Raw genomic sequence first — 18,253 nt, forward strand, 5'->3', positions numbered from 1 at the left:
ATTATTACAGCACTTGTACGGGCAATATGAAGCAGTGCTTGCTCGGCATAATTGCCGAGCGCGAGACCCGCCAACGGAGTATTGAGCACCGACGACACCGCCCACGACGCCGAGCCTGTGGCGAATGTGCGACGGCGAAGCGCAGCACGAGATGCCATGTACAAGTACTTGTCGGCATGCCGAGCGGCTACGCGCGGTGCCGTGCAAGTAATCGTTCGTATCGACGCACGTAGCTTGCACGTCCAGGTACTTGTCAGGTACGTGCACCGAGCGCTGGCTCTCGGCGGAATCATTGCGCGTGGTGCTCGCAGCCTGCCGCGCAAGTAGCTGTACTTGCACCGCCACTGACAGGACAACCGCAACGTGCTCGTGTACGTAAGCACAACCAAGTTTTACCTGCCGTACAGTATCAAGTACAAGCATGTACAGTATCAAGTGCATGCATACAGTATCAAGTACAAGCATGTACAGTATCAAGTGCATGCATGTACAGTATCAAGTACAAGAATGTGCGCTATCAATTACAGGAATGTGCAGTATCAGGTACCAGCACGTACAGTATCCAGTACAAGCATATGCAGTATCAAGTACGAGCATGTACAGTATCAAGTATTGCATGCATGCACGGTATCAAGTACAACGTAATACCGGACGGCTCCCAAAGCTGGTACGCACCCTGACCGTGACCCGCATGGCCAATTCCATGGAGTAATAGGGTAATAATTGTTGAATTATACTGCACTTGCTGCGCTCGAGTAGAGGAATTCTCCGTGCAGGGAGCCAAGGGCGGCCGGAACTGACCTGTAGAATGAACGAGTACTGTACCGTGCTTGCAGTACTGCAAGCACCGTGCGTTGCAAGTATACGCAAGTATTCGGAGCTGTTCTTGCATGCAAAAGTGCCGAGCGAACCCACCAGCATCCACAACCGAGTACATGTGCGGTACATGCGGCGCAGGCACATCAGCTACACCTTCACTTATAGGTACGAGTGCCTTGACTTGTAGGTACGAGTGCCTTCACTTATAGGTGCGAGTGTCTTCAATTATAAGTACGAGAGCCTTCACTTATAGGTGCGAGTGTCTTCACTTATAGGTACGAGTGCCTTGACTTGTAGGTGCGAGTGTCTTCACTTATAGGTACGAGTGCCTTCACTTATAGGTACGAGTGCCTTGACTTGTAGGCACGAGTGCCTTGACTTGTAGGTGCGAGTGCCTTCATTTATAGGTACGAGTGCCTTGACTTATAGGTGCGAGTGCCTTCACTTATAGGTACGAGTGCGCTGTAGAATGACCCGGAGTCCCGCCGCGAGAAAACTCGAGCAGGCACGGAATATATAAACCCGTGCTCCGAGCGTTTGCCTGCTTGCCTGAGGTGTCGTTTCCGCCGCTGTACGACTGCACGCCTGCTCATCCTCGTCACCGTCCTCGACGATGAGGTCAACCGCCGTCATTCCCCTCCTCGCCGTCGTCGCCGCCGCCGCCGTCGGTGGCAGGATCGAAGCGATCCGTACGGTCCAAGTCCGTCTCAACAACACCGTCACGTCCTTTGCCCGGAGGAACCCCCGCCGTCCCGTGAGCGAAGCCGTCCTGAGAGATGCCGCCCTGAGCGATGCCGTCCTGAGCGATGCCGTCCTTGGGCCCGTGCTCGAGTCGATTCACCGTTCCGTCGCCGACTTGGACGACGAGCTCGGTCGGTTGGCCCGTCTTTCCGAGGACGAGGCTACGGAGCTCGTGCGAGCCTTGGAGGCCTTTGAAACGACGGCCCGCACCTTTCGACGAGCTCTCGGGGAGGCCGTCGAGGCCGTCGAGGCCATCGGAGACGGCGGCTCCTGCGGCCTGGCCATGGATTGGATGGGAAGCGTCGGGTACGTCTCGTGCTCGCTCCCCGGCAAGCTCTCCGGCATCGTTCCTTTGGACCTCGAGCCGGTTGCCTCGAGGGCGGCCAAACGTTTGGCCCTCGTCTGGGACGATTGCCACGAGCTCACCGAAATGGCCTGTCTCGGTGACGAGCGAGACGTGCCCACCGACGACGCCTCCGTCATCGGCCGCATATTCACGCCCATCCGTCGTGCCCTCGACAGACTCGGCAGGAGGATCGACGCCGCGGCCACGAGACCCAAGCCGTCGATGGTCGTCGATGCCAGCTTCGGCCGTCTTTCCGATGCCGTGGAGGCTGCCGCGGACGCCTTGAACGGCGTGCACAACCTCACCGAGGCCGACGCCGTCCGGTTTGTCGACACGCTCGGGAGCCTCGAGGCTCGGTGGACCTCGGTGTTTGGCAAGCTTTCGCGCGCCAAGGAGCAGCTTCTGCGTCGGCGTCGTCCCTGCGCTCACCGTGACCTCTGGGCGAGCGCCCTACGTTGGCTGCGGCAATTCGACGCCAGCTTCGCGTCCCTTTCCGGCACCGTCGCCCTGCTGGTGCCCCCGGGCTCCAGGCGGCGTGCCCTCGACGCGACGACGCACTTTTCCGCCGTCTTCTCGGGCCACGAAAACTTGGCCAGTCGTCCCTCCGACTTTCACGTCCTCTGCCACCCGAGCGGAGCGACACTCCGGGGGCTGCCGTGACGAGTCGGCGTCCCGAGGCATGAGGCGGTCGAGGCATCCTGCTGGGCCGCGGGGCAAGAGCCGGAGCCGAGACGACGACGACGACGACGACTACGATGGTGAAGCTGGTCGTTGCAAACGGCCCGTCGCGAGGCAAGAGTTTGAGCCGAGAAGACGACGACGATGGTGAAGCTGGTCGTTGCAAACGGGCCGTCGCGAGGCAAGTGTCGGAGCCGAGACGACGACGACGACGACGACGACGACGACGGTGAAGCTGGTCGCTGCAAACGGCCCGTCGCGAGGCAAAGTCTGAGCCGAGACGACAACGACAATGGTGAAGCTGGTCGTTGCAAACCGGCCGTCGCGAGGCAAGAGTCGGAGCCGAGACGACGACAATGGTGAAGCTGGCCTCCTTCGGCCGTGGAGCACGCTCGACGCCACGACAGCCCGCGACGCCCACCGGCGGCTTCTTCGATTCCACGAGCACGAGATGCCGTCCCCGACGCCGACCGTCCCGGCCTCCCTCTCCCCCCACCGGCGGCTTCGTCGATTCCACGAGCACGAGACGCCGTCCCCGACGCCGACCGTCCCGGCCTCCCTCCCCCCCCACCGGCGGCTTCGCGAGCCCGACCTGCCGACCCATCCTCGGGCGCTCCATGCCGGCGAGGGGAGGCGATGAGCGACCAAGACGCGACGCGACATGGGTTGCTCGAAAGGCGACGAGAGGATTCTTGCTTTTGCGCCCGCATCCGCCGCGGATGTCGGCAAGGCGCCCGGCAGGCACACGCCTAGGCGTGTCGCTATTTCCGCTACCGACGACGCCGGCAGAGGCGATGGTAGCGAAACCAAGGCCAGCGGCGTCGGCAAGCTTCATGATGACGTGTTGCTTCGGGAACAAACCTGTCGGCCTGCGACTATCAATAACTTGGTAGTGATATTCATTACTCATCGATTACCATGGCATACCGTGCTTGCAAGTACAGTATATGTGCGGAATAAAATCAAGTCATACCCACCCCGTGTATATGTATTCGCCGGTACGTGTAGGTCCTACGACTGAGGCACTCCATGATACAGTATGCTTACACGTGCCTACACCGTATTCGACTTGAGCATTGCTATTTAGCCGTGATACCCCTTTTACTATTCATCCATACACCTTGTTGGATGGACCTTACCAATAGCAAGTACACAATCAAGGTTACAGCCATCTTACGGCCACCAATATTGGTCTAAGATAGGTAAAAGAAGGAGGCCCACCTTATACGACTGTACTGTACCTATAAAATAAGGTTGTATGATGGTATATATAGCGGATATGGTTCCCATACACTTGATTAAGACAAGGATTTCTACTAGTCTATCCATGTTCCACATACGTGACTATCTTGTTGTATGATGGTTATGAGCCCGGTCTGCACACAGATTTGGGACTCGCAGCACACAATAAGTTATTTTAATACTTACAATACATTACTGTATAAGAACGTATCTCGCAACGCATCAGTAATACAATACACTGCTGTTTAACAACGTATCTCGCAACGCATCAGTAATACAACTACAATACTTGCCATAATATAACAACAATGGAACAAGATGAAAATTCTTCAGGCCTTATTCGTAATATGACTTCTGACTGGACTCTATGGATTGCACAAATTAAACAACTTGCTATATCACTTGGTATATGGCAGTATCTTGATCCCTATGCTGTTACAGTTAACCAGGATTCTACAGTTCGGAGCGACAGGTACAACGACGAGTATATTATTATCGACGATAAGCGGCTTAAGTTGGAGCAACTAGAATCACTCAAGGTCTCAGCCTGTAACTCTACCGCACTGCAATTTTCCAATCCATCTACAGACGAAATGGTCCGTTTTCAGATGGCACAGGATATATTTAATAAGAGTTTTCCCGCATACCGATACAAGCGAAAGGCATTCTATAGTATACAACAACACATACACAAAACAGTTGGGATATATAGTGTAAGGCGCGCTACAGGCGTGTAGGCCTTATAAGCGAATGTGAGGTGCAGTACCCGCACTAAGTGCGGATACTGGCGGATCTTTTGACAGTTTGGCCATTTGGTCGAACGGTTAACTGGTCTATTGTCCATATGGGCACACCTCCCCATATGTGTTACATATAGACCAATAATCTCTAGAGCTGATACAGTTCCAGAACAAGTATTAGTCCCACGTAAAAGGGTTGCCCCCAACATATGGACACAATAAGAATATATCCAAAGTAAATACAAAAATATACTTACCTCGGCTAGCCGTACCAAGGGTACCGAGTGGATAACTCAGTAGCAACACGTCCTGGAAGAGGCTAAAAGTGTAGACCTAGACCAGGCTATGGGACTACAACCTACGCGAGCATTCCTGCGGGCAGTCTATCCAATAGACCAAGGCTTTACGGAACATTGGGAGAGAGAAATGCTCAAATACTCCAGGCCGGGTTTACCTAACTGGCAGCGTCTTATTCCTCATAGTAGGGAAATCTCGGAGCTGTTTGAAAGTGGTTACCTTGGGCGAGAAATATTAAATTCCAAGTCTATACAACAATCATCAGGGTCATTCAATTCCTCATTCCAAGGTCAACTATTGTCTACAACTAATTAACAAAACGCACAGGGTAATCCTTATTGTTGTGACGATATCGTATATCGTATTCTCTTCCTAGCCTACCCTACACCCTCCATCACGTGACGCGCGGACCGTCTGGGTATATAGGCCGTTCCTCGCCACCCTTACTGTTTTCTGTCTCTTTTCTTCCTCCTTAGTTCGAAAATTCTACAGTCTTTGCGCATACTGCCTTCCTGCTGGTCAGCTTCGTGACAATTGTATATACAAGGAGTACTATTACTTTTTAGAATGCCCCTATCTATTTCAACACATTCGTCCACCTATGTAGGTTGAGAAAAAGGATATAGTACGTTCAGTATACGATATACTTGCGCAAAATGATTTTATCCAACGAGCAATTAAACGATTACAATCTAAAAATTATACAAAGGGTACCGCGTTTATTACTAATACAGTCTTTACTATTACTGCCAGATACTCATTAAGAACAATTTACCCACTATGGAGAGCCGGAAAACAGGATACGGTTACAACGTTATCGACTGAAGCAGAATTACTAGCACTTGCCTATGTTGTTAGAGAAACTATAGCTACTTTTAGGCTATTCCAAGTAACCCACTATAAGAGAAATCTACTAAATGTAACCGACTAACTAGGCTAGGCAATATACGCTAGATGCAAGAGTACTCTATAATACTATTGTTGGTTTGGTTCTGGGGGAAACTGGTAACAAGAGATCTCTTCTAATGGATTCAATTTGGTACGAAAGGAGGGAAAAGAGGCTGCTCCTAAGCGGCTACTTTTATCCTCTCTGTAATCGTACCCCACACGATTACGTGATCCTAGTCTACTATTGGCCACTATATACATATAACACATACAGATAATACAACCAGATTGGACTTTTAGGCAGATGTACAATACATTGACACAAAAATTGAATACAGAGATCAAATTAACTGTAACACATATGGGGAGGTGTGCCCATATGGACAATAGACCAGTTAACCGTTCGACCAAATGGCCAAACTGTCAAAAGATCCGCCAGTATCCGCACTTAGTGCGGGTACTGCACCTCACATTCGCTTATAAGGCCTACACGTCTGTGGCGCGCCTTACATTAACTCAATAATTCAACGAATAGTCATCGGTTAGGAACGAAAAAGACAATACAGGCAAGGACTTACAGCAAATCCTACGGATACTAATACAATGGATACAACTATATTAACGGGCGTTTGGTAAACACAAAATACCAGACGAAGTACTACTTACTACATTAACCCGGGCATACGAATATGTGCCGGGGTTAGACCAGGCTTTTCTACAAACACCAGTAACGTTACGACAACTATGTGCTGATCTACAAGTATTGATACAGGCATACGAGAAAAGACACAATGCTACATGAATCAGCACCTGCTTTGTTGACCAACGGTATAACAACAACCGTAACCAACAACAACAGCAGTAGCAACGCTACCAAGGCACCTACCAAGGCACCTAACAAGGCACCCACTAAGGCACTCATAGAGGTACACAACAAGGCAGACAACGACAGCAGTGGAATCACAAGTGTTACATCTGCCGTAAGACCGGCTGTTTGATGCGGAATTACCTAATGGAGGAACAAAAACGTGCTATTAGGCAATGGAAAGAGGAACCCCAATTTCCAGTAATAACAAACAACCATTTTCGGTATACCTTACGGAATTCGAAGGCGGACTAGATAACAACAATAGTGACAAATACAATACTGGTACCGATACTCCCGACGATAAGGCTATAGTATACTAGAACAACCAAGTTCCTAATGCCTTTTTTGTGCATTCGTTCCTTACTACCCAGGCTGCTTCCTACGACTTAACGGGAAAAGTACCACCACCAGAGACAATAGATAAAGTGGTATATGTACAGAAATTCCTTATGGCTAGGTATTCAGACCACTAATTCCAAGGCATTCTCCCGGATACAGGAGCAGCAGTACACTCAGCGGGCGGCTACAACTAATCCCGGGCCCTACAACGGGATATCCCCTTTCGACTTGGCCAATTGCATACCAGGGAAGTTGTTATCCGATTTAGACATATGGAACGTATTTGTTATGGAGTCACTAGGCCACTGCTCTAGAGCTCTCAATGATATTTATTAAAAGACTTAAAGGAGGGAAAACTACTTAACAACTAGCGCTTCTAGTTGTATGCGTTCCTCCTAGTGGGTCCCTTGGTTCCCTCCGTTCTCCTATATCGGGCTAAGCCCGATACCATAACAGTATTGAATCAATTGGGTCCGTTGAGGTAAAAATACCAATTGGGACAGTAACCTTTTACATTATGCGGACGAAAACACTGTTCCTATTGTACCTACAAGACCTAGACCGACTAGGTACTTATTTCAACTCGCAGAAAAATGAAATCGTTAAACAGACCCTAACAAGTACAATTACAATACCAGTTACCCGAAAATAGGGACACCTGTTATGGTATTGGGCTTAGCCCGATATAGGAGAACGAAGGGAACCAAGGGACCCACTAGGAGGAACGCACACAACTAGAAGCCCTAGTTGTCAAGTAGTTTTCCCTCCTTCAAGTCTTTTAATAAACATCATTGAGAGCCCTAGAGCAGCTGCCTAGTGACTCCTTAACAACACCCTTAGCTTTCGCTCCGACCTGAAGTAAATGCAAGTCTTGTTATGGAGTCACTAGTACTACCAGTATCTAGTGGTCGGAAATAGTTGTTAAGAAATCTACGGAACTCTAACTCGAAGTGCTAGGCATTGGAGTACTTATACTCCAATGCCTGCTTAGTCATAGGGTACGAGTCACGTGCGGTAGTACGTGACCCTATCCTAGGACATAGCTCTATTAGGCAAAGCCTAATATTATAACAAGTCTCTATATTACCGATGTACAAATGCGACAAGTATACCGAAGACACGGGCACCTATTAGTTGCAAAGTTATAGGATTTGTTGCTATGCGCAGGCGAAGAGGTAGAATACGACCGGATTGCAACAATGACCAAATTCTGCTCTACTGCTAGCTTAAGGAGGACGCACCTACTAGATTTAAATTTACGTTAATGGACGACTTCGAATTTAACCATAATGTCCTAGTGGATATTGTTAATATGGAAGGCAACAAGACCCTATATATTGTAGATAAGGCATTATTATTCTAAGCAGTACGATTATGCCCGATATGACTGTAAAATTAATATAGGAAAAGTTACGAGAATACTGGATCGATATGTACCTGGGACTTCCGGATATCTCAACAATAGATATAGGTACCGATTTTACAGTATCCGAGTTCCATACAGAAGCACGATTAATAGAAATTATATGCCACCAAGTGCCGACAGAAATACATTGGTTGGTAGGTAAAGTCGAACGGTACTACCGACTACAATGCCGAGCATACTAGATTATCAGTAAAGAAATCAGGGGACATGCAACAAAGGAAGCAGTATTATAGATAGCTGTAAATGTGTTACGGAGTCGCTAGGCGACTGCTCTAGAACTCTCAATGATGTTATTAAAAGACTTGAAGGAGGGAAAACTACTTAACAACTAGGGCTTCCAGTTGTGTGCGTTCCTCCTAGTGAGTCCCTTGGTTCCCTCCGTTCTCCTATATCGGGCTAAGCCCGATACCATAACAAAATGCTGTTAATAATACTGTAGGTTTTGGTTCGGTTCTGGGGGAAACTGGTAACAAGAGATCTCTTTTAATGAATTAAATTGGTACGAAGGGAGGAAAAAGGAGGTTGCAGTAACGCGACCAACTTATTACAACTTCATCGCGCGGGGTGCACTCACATAATCCTAGTCTAGGTCACTCTGCCTAAGTACCGACTTGCCTTGGTCAATATATAATACACACACCCCTCCTCTTTTTCCTGTACCTTATAGCCTGCCTAGCCTCCTGCATGTTTTTTTTCGGTTTTTCCGGGCCCCACCCCCATCTACCTACCATAGCGTAGCGGGGGCCCTGCCACTGCCAAGTACAGCCCAACCACCTAGGGTAGATCCTTTTAGTAATATCGCATAATCTTTATAGCCCCAATTCCAGCCAGGCTTCATCCCACGTAGCCATCAGAGCTGAATCCACAACACGTTCAACTAGGGGCATTATCGCTAGTATCGTCAATAACCGTACGTTTTGCAAGTCACCTTGCTCGTCTACTAATTTGTCGATGCTATTGGCTTCCCCTCGTCGATGCTTTTGTGCCGGCTCCATCTGCTTTTTCGCTGACTTCTGAGAGAATACCGCTCGTCTCTCTACAGAGGTCGACGCCAGGTCTTCTTTGCTTGCCGTACTTTGAACATTTCGTTTGATTGCTTCCTCGAGCACTTCTGCTGCCTTTTCTGCTGCAACATCCGCCGACTGTCCAATTACTATTGCCGAAAAGCCTTCTCCAAGGGTTGATGCTCCAGCAGCTCCAGCAGCCGAAGTTCCGGCGCCTATTGTACCGGTAGAGACTGCTAGGGTTATCAACCCTGAAGCAGCTAGTGTTACTATACTGCCACCAAGTCCAATAAGAGCCTTGTCCATCCAACTACCGGGAGGTGCTTGGTCGTGGAGTTTCTCGGCCTCACGCACCGTTTCCATTAGCCTTAGCTTTGCATCCGTTATCGCTTTCTGTTCTGTGCCTAGCCTCTCTTGGGCCTTTTTTGCTTCTTCTTGTGTTTTTGCAGTTTTAAGTTCCTGTCTCTTCATTTCATCTGATATCTCGTCCCCAATCCCTTTGACTTCATCCAGTATTTTTTTGAGGTTTTTGTAAAACTCTTGATAAATCGCCACTACCTTGGAAAGAAGTTCAACTTCTCGTGTTATGGCTGTAGCGATACCCTCTCGAGGTAGCCCTAGCCAGATTATTCTGCTTTTCTCCTGATCCTGAAGCGATGTTTCCGCTTGCATTAGCTTCTCGCTTAGCATAGCTCGCGACTTTACCATTTGGTTAAGCTTCCCTCTGGCCATATCTGTATAGAGTTCTAGTTTTGTTGTAACCCCTTGGATATTCGAGTTATGTATATTCGCTTTATCGTTCAAAACCTGTTGCTTTAGTTTTGTGGCACCTTGCATCCAAGCCGCGCCACGGACTTGGGCAACATTTATTTTGGCGTTAACGGTAGATACCCATGCCTCGTCAAATATGGAGCGATCGATATAGGGAGTGTCTTGGACAACTTGACCTACAACCTTGATGAGGCGCGAAATTCTATAGGATGCATCAAGAACTTTGTCTATTGCTTCGTTGCCAACTTTTATGGTCCATTCAATTGTTGGTTCAGCTCCCTTCAAAGAATTTTTGTTTTTCGTTTTTTGGTCGCCGTATGATGATGGATTTTCTAGGGTTTTCATTACTTCGGTAATTGACAATGCCAAGTTTGCAATCTCAGCAGCTGCATTCATAGCGTCCTGAGGGGAGACAATTAATGGGAAGCCGTGACGCCACTGTACAGGTGACCCGTAGGCCTCCATAAACTCGACGGCGTACTGTAGAGTTTTTGATGGATCGTATTGGCTGTATCGAGGTTCTCGCCATGCTGGATGATTCACTGGAAACCCAGCAAGTTTTGGATAATCTTCCGTCGCAAAAAATTGATCGTAAAACGGGTTATAGTCCTTGTTTTCGACGTAAACCCTCTCTGCTTCAGGCGTTTTAACCCCCTGGGCTAGGTATGTATAACCCATGACTTGCGGCCACCGGATGCCTCCAAGGGCCGAATACTCATCCTCATGGGCAATATGAATATCCTCCAAAGTCATAAAGTCGGTGAAAAACAACCACTTTCCTAGTGATTTGGGTTGGTGAATGAAATTCGCTGTTGCGTGGATCCGATAGAGATATCCTGGTTTCGTACCAAGAAAACGTTCGGCTGCGATCTGACTTCTGCTTGTGGATACGTAAAGGGTAGGCTGGCTGAATTTCGGCTGAGCGCCTCCACACATATGGTTGTAGAGGCTCGCTGAAGCGCCTCCAGCCATTATGTTTTCCGGAGTACGTTTCAATGTGCCTACAGGTTGAAAACCCCCATGGGCCTTGACCTCGTCTGGAGAGCGAAAATCGCTGCGGCTAACGATATCGGTGCGAACCGTTTCGCTGGACGATGGCTCTACTGCATCGCCAGAAATTGGCTCTCCTGGTAGAGTAGCGAATCCAATGCTGGTCCATTGAAAGAGCAAGAGTGCAGTGACAAGAAATGATGAGGAGGGATGCATAACGGTAGGGTTGAAGTTTAATGTCGGCCTGCTTTGGAAGCTAGTAGGGCTTTGGCAGTATGGCATCTGCGAAAGAGAAGTACCGACGACACGTATATACGTATTTGCTATATGGAAAGATATGCTTGCCTTGCATCTTGAAAGCTCGTAGCATTCTATTTGTTAACACCAAATCCATCCGGGTTTCGGCAATTTTGCCTCTGTGGACCCTCAAGTTACAATTTATGTCGTGGGAAAGCCCACATTATAGCAAGTGTACCCATACCTTGCCGTTTGTAGAGTACGATTTAGTATTATGCTGCAAGCGACGGGATCTTCTTATGTGTTATCTGCTATCCACTTCATCAGCCTTACTCATACTCGCACAGTGGTTGTAGTTAGGCTATGGATTATAAGCATGAATGCTCGGACGGAGGACGCAGCAGACACAAATAAACAACACAGTTAGATCATATATAATACAGAATGATTCGTATACGTTTATTATATTTGTCATTTCGTATTGATGAGGTCGTTGAGCCCCTGCTAGATTTCACATTTGCGTTACGTCGTCTTGACTCACTATGATGCTCGGCTCTCAGCAATACTTTCGTAAGCCATGACCAGCACCAAACACGTATCGACGGGCTCGGGGGCCAAGGCGAACCCATGGAAAGTCAGGAGGTGTTGTGCACGGTGTGGTGCTCATAGGTGCCCTGTACCTGTATGAATCGATTTGGTGTAATACCCTGTACGGAGTAGTATGCGAGATAATAGTCCGCCCCAAGTGCCGTACCAGTAAGCGCATGTATATAGAACGAGCATGTAAGGTAGCGATACCAATAGCAGTACTTACTGGTTACAACAAGAAGGGCGTTAAAGGCCGGCCGTTGACACCTGCTTTTCGTCATGCATCTGCCATTGACCAGGAGAGCTCGTACCCGTACGGCCTGGCCTATCCGCATGTACTGTACATAAATGTATAAGTTGGTTATAAGTATACCTGACTTTAGATGGAAAATACGAGTACAGTAGTAATAATACGACTGTTACTAATTCACCATCCAAGTGTACTGGAGTACCCATAGACCAGGATATCGCTAGCGTACCAACCTATATAGTCCTACGATCCTTCGCTGGGCTGGTTCTTTAACCGAATGAGGAAGATTAGACGAGGGAGCTGTTGCCCTTAACATTTAGTAAATCGTTGCACCATATATAGGGGATCCAATAGACGCACGGGTACCAGTGCATCCAAGTAATGTAATAATAACATTACCTAAGCGCTATTTACTACTAAACGCGTCGCGCGCACAACCATGGTACGCGTTACGTAAACAACATTACCATTATTACCATTACACCATCGGCTAGGGCGTTGCTAGCGAAAGGTAATGCGAGACGACTAAAACTGTCAGAAGTTTGGTAATAAAATTACAATAACTTCTGTTACCGTTAAACGGATTGGAGATACGAATGTATGGGGATTGAATCTTCGTTTATTATTCTTCCTTGTCGTTGTCCTCCTAATTTTAGGTCGGGGCAAGGCAGGTTATATACAATTATTCTAGTTACACCTGTACTTAAAGACCGAATTCCTTGTTTCATTTCAACTTGGGCATCGGCTGCTTATCCTACAAACAGTCTCTGACGGTTGGTTGTTGCACCGGTGTAGCTGAACGGTATTGGTATTTCTATTGTTGAATATTGCTACATTCTTATTGCATTATCTTCTGTTGATGGCTGGCTATTGCGACTTTTGTTAGCCTCTATGGCTGGTAAGCTGAACGATGTGACTGGTAGTGTATTATCCACCACACTACTTTTAATGAATCACTACAGTAAGTATATTGAGTGTGAATTCATAATTACTAGGTATACTGTGCAACAGCCAATCTTCTGACAGGTAGTATATCCACATCCTGTGTAATAGCCGATCTTCTGACAGTTATAGACTAAATTCACGGTAAGCTTCATCCAAAGTGTCCATCAAAGCCGATTGCAAAATTCGCTCAACCATAGGCGTTATCGCTAGCGCCATTAATTGCCGTAGGTTGTGAGAGATATCTTGACCTCCGACCAACGTATCGATACTGTTCGGCTTGACGACTTCTCGTCGATGCTGCCGTGCTGGCTCGCGAACCAGTTGCTGTGCTGAGCTTTGAGAAATTACTGGCTCCCTATGGACTGAGTGCACTATCGGGTTGTTATCAGCAGCCACCTGGATGGTATCTTGCACCAAGGTGCGCTGGAAGACTTTGGCCGCCTCCGATGACACAACTGTGGCCGACTGTTGAACTACCACCGCGGACAATACTTCTCCCAAGGTAGCTGAAGTTCCGCCTATTGCACCAGTAGCCACCGCAGTCGTAGTTAAGCCTGCGGCAGTAAGTGTTAACACGGTAGCGCCGAGCCCAACAAGCGCTGTCTCGAACCAAGTGCCAGATGCCGCTTGGCCATCGAGTTTCTCCGCCTCGCGTATTGTATCCATCTGCCTCATTTTCGCATCCACAATTGCCTTCTGCTCAATCGACATCCTCTCCTGGACCTTCTGTGCCTCCTCTTTTGTTCTTGCCGCTTCCATTTCCTGCTTTTTAATCTCGTCCAGTACCTGGTCTGCAATTTCTTTAATTTCATCTTTTGTTTCCTTGAGACTCTTGTACTGCTGTTGATAATGTGGGATGACCTTGGAAAGGACATCGACTTCTCGTTGTATAGCTGCTGACTTTGCCTCGCGTAATCCCATCCCGATGGTGCTCGTTACCTCTTGAACCTGAACCGAATCTTCTTTATGCTCTAGTGCAACGCTTAGTCTGGCTCTCGACTTTATCTTCTGGTTAAGCTTCCCCCTTGCCATATCAGCGTAGAGCTCCACCATAGTAGCAGCCTGCTGTATATTCGGCGTCAACAATTTTTCTTTATCATACGAAACCTGTTGCTTTAGCTTCTTAGCAACTGCCGTCCAGGTTACCCCATGCACTCTGGCTACAGTTTCTCTGGCGTCGCTAGCAGAATTCCATGCATCGTGGTAGACAGCGGGCTCGAGATAAGGGCAATCTTCGACCATTTGCGCCACGACTCGCAGATGGCCCGTAATCCTGTAAGATGCGTCCAGAACTTTTGAGATGGCTTCGTTACCATGTTTCAAGGCAGCCTTGGCTGCCTCAGAGGCTTCATTGCCCGTCTGCGGATCGCCAGCCATCAACACATGTTCCAAGTCTTTCAAGACTTGCGTTATTTCCAGAGCCTCCTTTGAAACCTCAGCAGCTTCTAGGGTAGCGTGCTGGGGAGAACCCATTAATGGGACTCTATGACGCCATCGTACACTTGCACCATTTGCATCCATGAATTCCATGGCATACTCCAATGCTTTTTTGGCATCAAACTGGTTGAATGGGTGTTCATGTGCTCCTGGATGCTGTTGGGGGAAAGCTGCCAGCTTCGGGTACGACTCTGTGGCGGTTTCCATATCAAAACTCGCGTTATAGTCCTCGTTTTCCACATATTCTCTTTCCGCTTCTGGAGTATTCGCCCCTTGAGGTAGAAATGTCCAACCCATTACTCTATCCCAAGGGATACCGAAGGGAGCCGAGTACTCCTGCTGATATGCTACATCATCAATTATCATCTCTGCTCCGTGGAAAATCTTGTACCAATTTCCAAGCGACTTGACTAGACCGACAAAAGTCGGCCCTGCATGTATGCGATAAAGATATCCCGGCTTTAGATGAAGGTATCCCTCAGATACCGTCTGGACCTTTGACGTCGAAACGTAAATGGTGTTTCTGGGTTCCTTAATGGAGCGAGGTAAAAATCCTCTACTCATGTGGAGAAAAAGACTCGCTGAATCGCCATTAGCCATCATATTCTTTGAATATGGCCCTATGATGCCTAGAGCTTGAAAACCACCATCGGCCTTGACATCTTTAGGCGAGCGAGAATCGCCGCGGAAAACGATTTTGGTGACTTCTGTATCGCTTGTAGGCGGCTCGATAGAAGTAACAAGATTTGCCCATTGAAAGAGCAGCAGCGCAAAGAGTAATAATGACGACTCGGGATGCATTGCGGCAACCGATAGACCCTGGCCTGCCTGCCTTGAATGCGGTGTAAGTAGATGAGGGGGCGGCAAATGCCGTAGGATATCAGCAAGTGTAACGACCGGGTCGACGAATATTTGCTACGCCCGAGAGAGGATGAGGCGGCGTACAGCATACTATACTTGAATATTCTCGCTGGGCTTTTTATCTATTGGACTCCAAGCAATAGCCCACTGCAAATATATGTTCAAATACAAGTACATGTACTTAGTGTCTGTGTTTTGCAGAACCCCGCCGGTTTACCCTATCGCATTACATATACTAGCAGGGTATATTAATGGTTCAAGTCCATTACGTACATGCACGAAGTCATGAGTTTAAAGACGTAATTGTATATGTACATGTACTGTAAAGTAATGTATACGTTTGGCTCTTGTTCCGATTGAATTACTCACAGAATGCGGAGGCCTGGCAAAACAGTTCCATACTTGCAGGAATACAAGCACTGTACATATAAGGCGACTGTATTAGTATGGGTTATTATAAGACGTAATTGATCCTGCAAGTTGCCTGTTATGCATGTAGTTGTACGGAGTACTCGCGTAGTTGTACTGTACTGGAGGCAAAATATTAGATACTGGAGCGTAGTAGGGCATGTTTTATGGGTCACATATACATACTTTCGCTAGCCTTTGTACTCCGTACGTACCTTCCGCGAAATTTTTCAATAATTAATGCATGCATGCATTTTACATCTAACCAATCATATTGCATCAAGCACATAACAGCAGCAATAATATTGATTGTGCATAATATTGAAAGAATGAGGATAACTTACGTAAATGCGCTAACTAGGGTTACAAAAATAAACATTGACTACAATAGATGCTCGAAGTGAAATTATTTGCGGTTCATAGAAACGAGTTATACAGTACTTATTAGGCTCTGGAGCAGCCTTTCCTGTTTCTAGATAATTTTTCTTCTGTTGAGCAGTACCCAGTTCGAGCTGCGGTGTTTTTGGTACATGGCCCACCTTGAACATTTACCAAATGGCACAGTGTACTTATGGACGCGTCATAAATATGAATGCATTATGATTATTAATTACATACGAGCAATACTATTCACATTGCAAGACATCCTTGCACCCTACTTTGTTATAGTCAATCAGGTGCTGTCAACGCCGCCATACCAAAAGAGAGTTGCAAGCATGGCCCGCCGCAGTAGGTATGCGTTAATCAATCGAGTAATGCTACCTGGCTGGCTCATAATAGTGCCCATAGCGTCAACAGCGGCGTAGAAGGTCGTGATATGTACTCCGTATAGGAAGGAAGGTCGCAGGAGCTAGCCTAATTTGCTACCTGTATTGCGTTAGATGTACAGTACTCCGTACTGACTCTGTGCATACCCAGGAGCATACTCATGACCACTATGCATACAGATGGATCAATGGATAGGCAAGGGTAATGCACCTTTACTTACTCCGTACTGTAAGTACAACTACTTGCCGTACGTAGGAGGAAATGGACTATAGCAATGTACCGGTATGGCAACAACTATGAGCGGTACGGAGCTGTAGTTGAATGTACTTGGTGCTAATATTCGCAACGCAACAAATCAATATCCGAAAAGGCATCCACCGCCGTATTTCGTTACCTAAACCCACCTGGATTACCCAGCGCGCTATATGATGCAAATTGTGTGTGCAGGGATAGCATAGGCTGCAGCCAGGGGATTAGTAAGTTACCTGTGTTACGTAATCTTACGCCCACCCAGCTTTGGCTGTAGTCACAGTCATTCCTGTTCTATCCGTACATATACAACACAACACGTAAGTATGTCCAACGCTAGTTTTGCAGCCATTCGACTCCACAATCATAACTTTGTTCTTGTTAGCATATCAGGCTAATGTAAGGAATGTCGCTGTAAGTAAATTTTACTGCACCTGACGAATGCCAAGTAACTGCTGCACCAACAAATGGTAATCTTAGTTTTGATATTCACTATCGCCACGTTTCGTCATTTTCGACGACCTGTTCGACCTTATATCCGAGTTCCGGCTACACAATGGTGCTGTAGGTGTGCTCATTACAGGATCCGTCAGTCTTCCTACTTAACCGTCCAATACGACTAGGCCGAAGCGAGTGCCTGAAAATGCATGCATTCGCAAGCCCTAAGTACATGTACTTTTACAGTATATGCATACTTACTGTACATGTACGTGCAAGTAAGTAAGTACTTACAGAGTATTACTGTACTTTAAGTACAGACGTTAGATTGCCCCATCAAGGTGTTAACATCAGCCACTAAGTAATAAGCTAACTACTGTAGAACACATCTACTCAGTACTTACTTAGTTGCAAGTACATATATTTACAACTACACTACGTCGCTTAGGCGGCACGGAATGGATGAAATCAATTCAGCGGGGGATATGTACTTACAGTATGTCTGCTAAAACCATTTTTTGCGTTGTAAATAGTCATAATACTTTACACCCATGTAATAATAGCGTGATGACAGTCACAAGGGTGCAAACAAGGGTATAGGGATCGCATTATTGTTACTAGCGTGTACGGAGTAGTAACAGCATAAGTACTTGTACATGTACAACTAGGTGTACTTGTAAGTGCATGTGCGGAGGACAGTGCCTATTACTTTTGCCCAACCGCTTTGGCGCTCTGAATTTAATCATGGAATAGGAAGGGGCCCTAACGGAAAATATGTTAGCGGGAGGCAGTGGGATTCGGTACGCTACCAGGAATTACCCTCATTACTCAGGGAAGGGTCTCAGAACAAGGCACTAACGAGTATTACTTGTGGAGCATTTACTTCTGTTAAGCATCGGTACATTATTGCCGTAGTCGTATAC

General features: G+C 47.4%; 3 protein-coding genes across 3 annotated transcripts; 1 reads left to right on the forward strand and 2 right to left on the reverse strand.

Annotated features, from left to right (window-relative positions):
• Positions 1–1,432: 1,432 nt before the first annotated feature.
• On the forward strand, positions 1,433–2,566 carry DCS_05868 (uncharacterized protein; the record flags this gene model as incomplete). Its single annotated transcript, XM_040803169.1, has 1 exon — positions 1,433–2,566. One exon carries the CDS (start codon positions 1,433–1,435, stop codon positions 2,564–2,566), a length of 1,134 nt encoding a protein of 377 aa, XP_040658202.1.
• A 6,627-nt stretch (positions 2,567–9,193) lies between these two features.
• Positions 9,194–11,365, reverse strand: DCS_05869 (uncharacterized protein; the record flags this gene model as incomplete). Its single annotated transcript, XM_040803170.1, has 1 exon — positions 9,194–11,365. One exon carries the CDS (start codon positions 11,363–11,365, stop codon positions 9,194–9,196), a length of 2,172 nt encoding a protein of 723 aa, XP_040658203.1.
• Positions 11,366–13,292: 1,927 nt separating this feature from the next.
• Positions 13,293–15,407, reverse strand: DCS_05870 (uncharacterized protein; the record flags this gene model as incomplete). The annotated part of the gene is made up of 2 exons (XM_040803171.1): positions 13,293–13,592; positions 13,650–15,407. 2 exons carry the CDS (start codon positions 15,405–15,407, stop codon positions 13,293–13,295), a joined length of 2,058 nt encoding a protein of 685 aa, XP_040658204.1.
• Between the last annotated feature and the right edge of the window lie 2,846 nt (positions 15,408–18,253).

This window comes from Drechmeria coniospora, chromosome 02 (assembly GCF_001625195.1).
Source record: "Drechmeria coniospora strain ARSEF 6962 chromosome 02, whole genome shotgun sequence".
In the NCBI taxonomy this organism is placed as follows: Eukaryota; Fungi; Ascomycota; class Sordariomycetes; order Hypocreales; family Ophiocordycipitaceae; genus Drechmeria; species Drechmeria coniospora.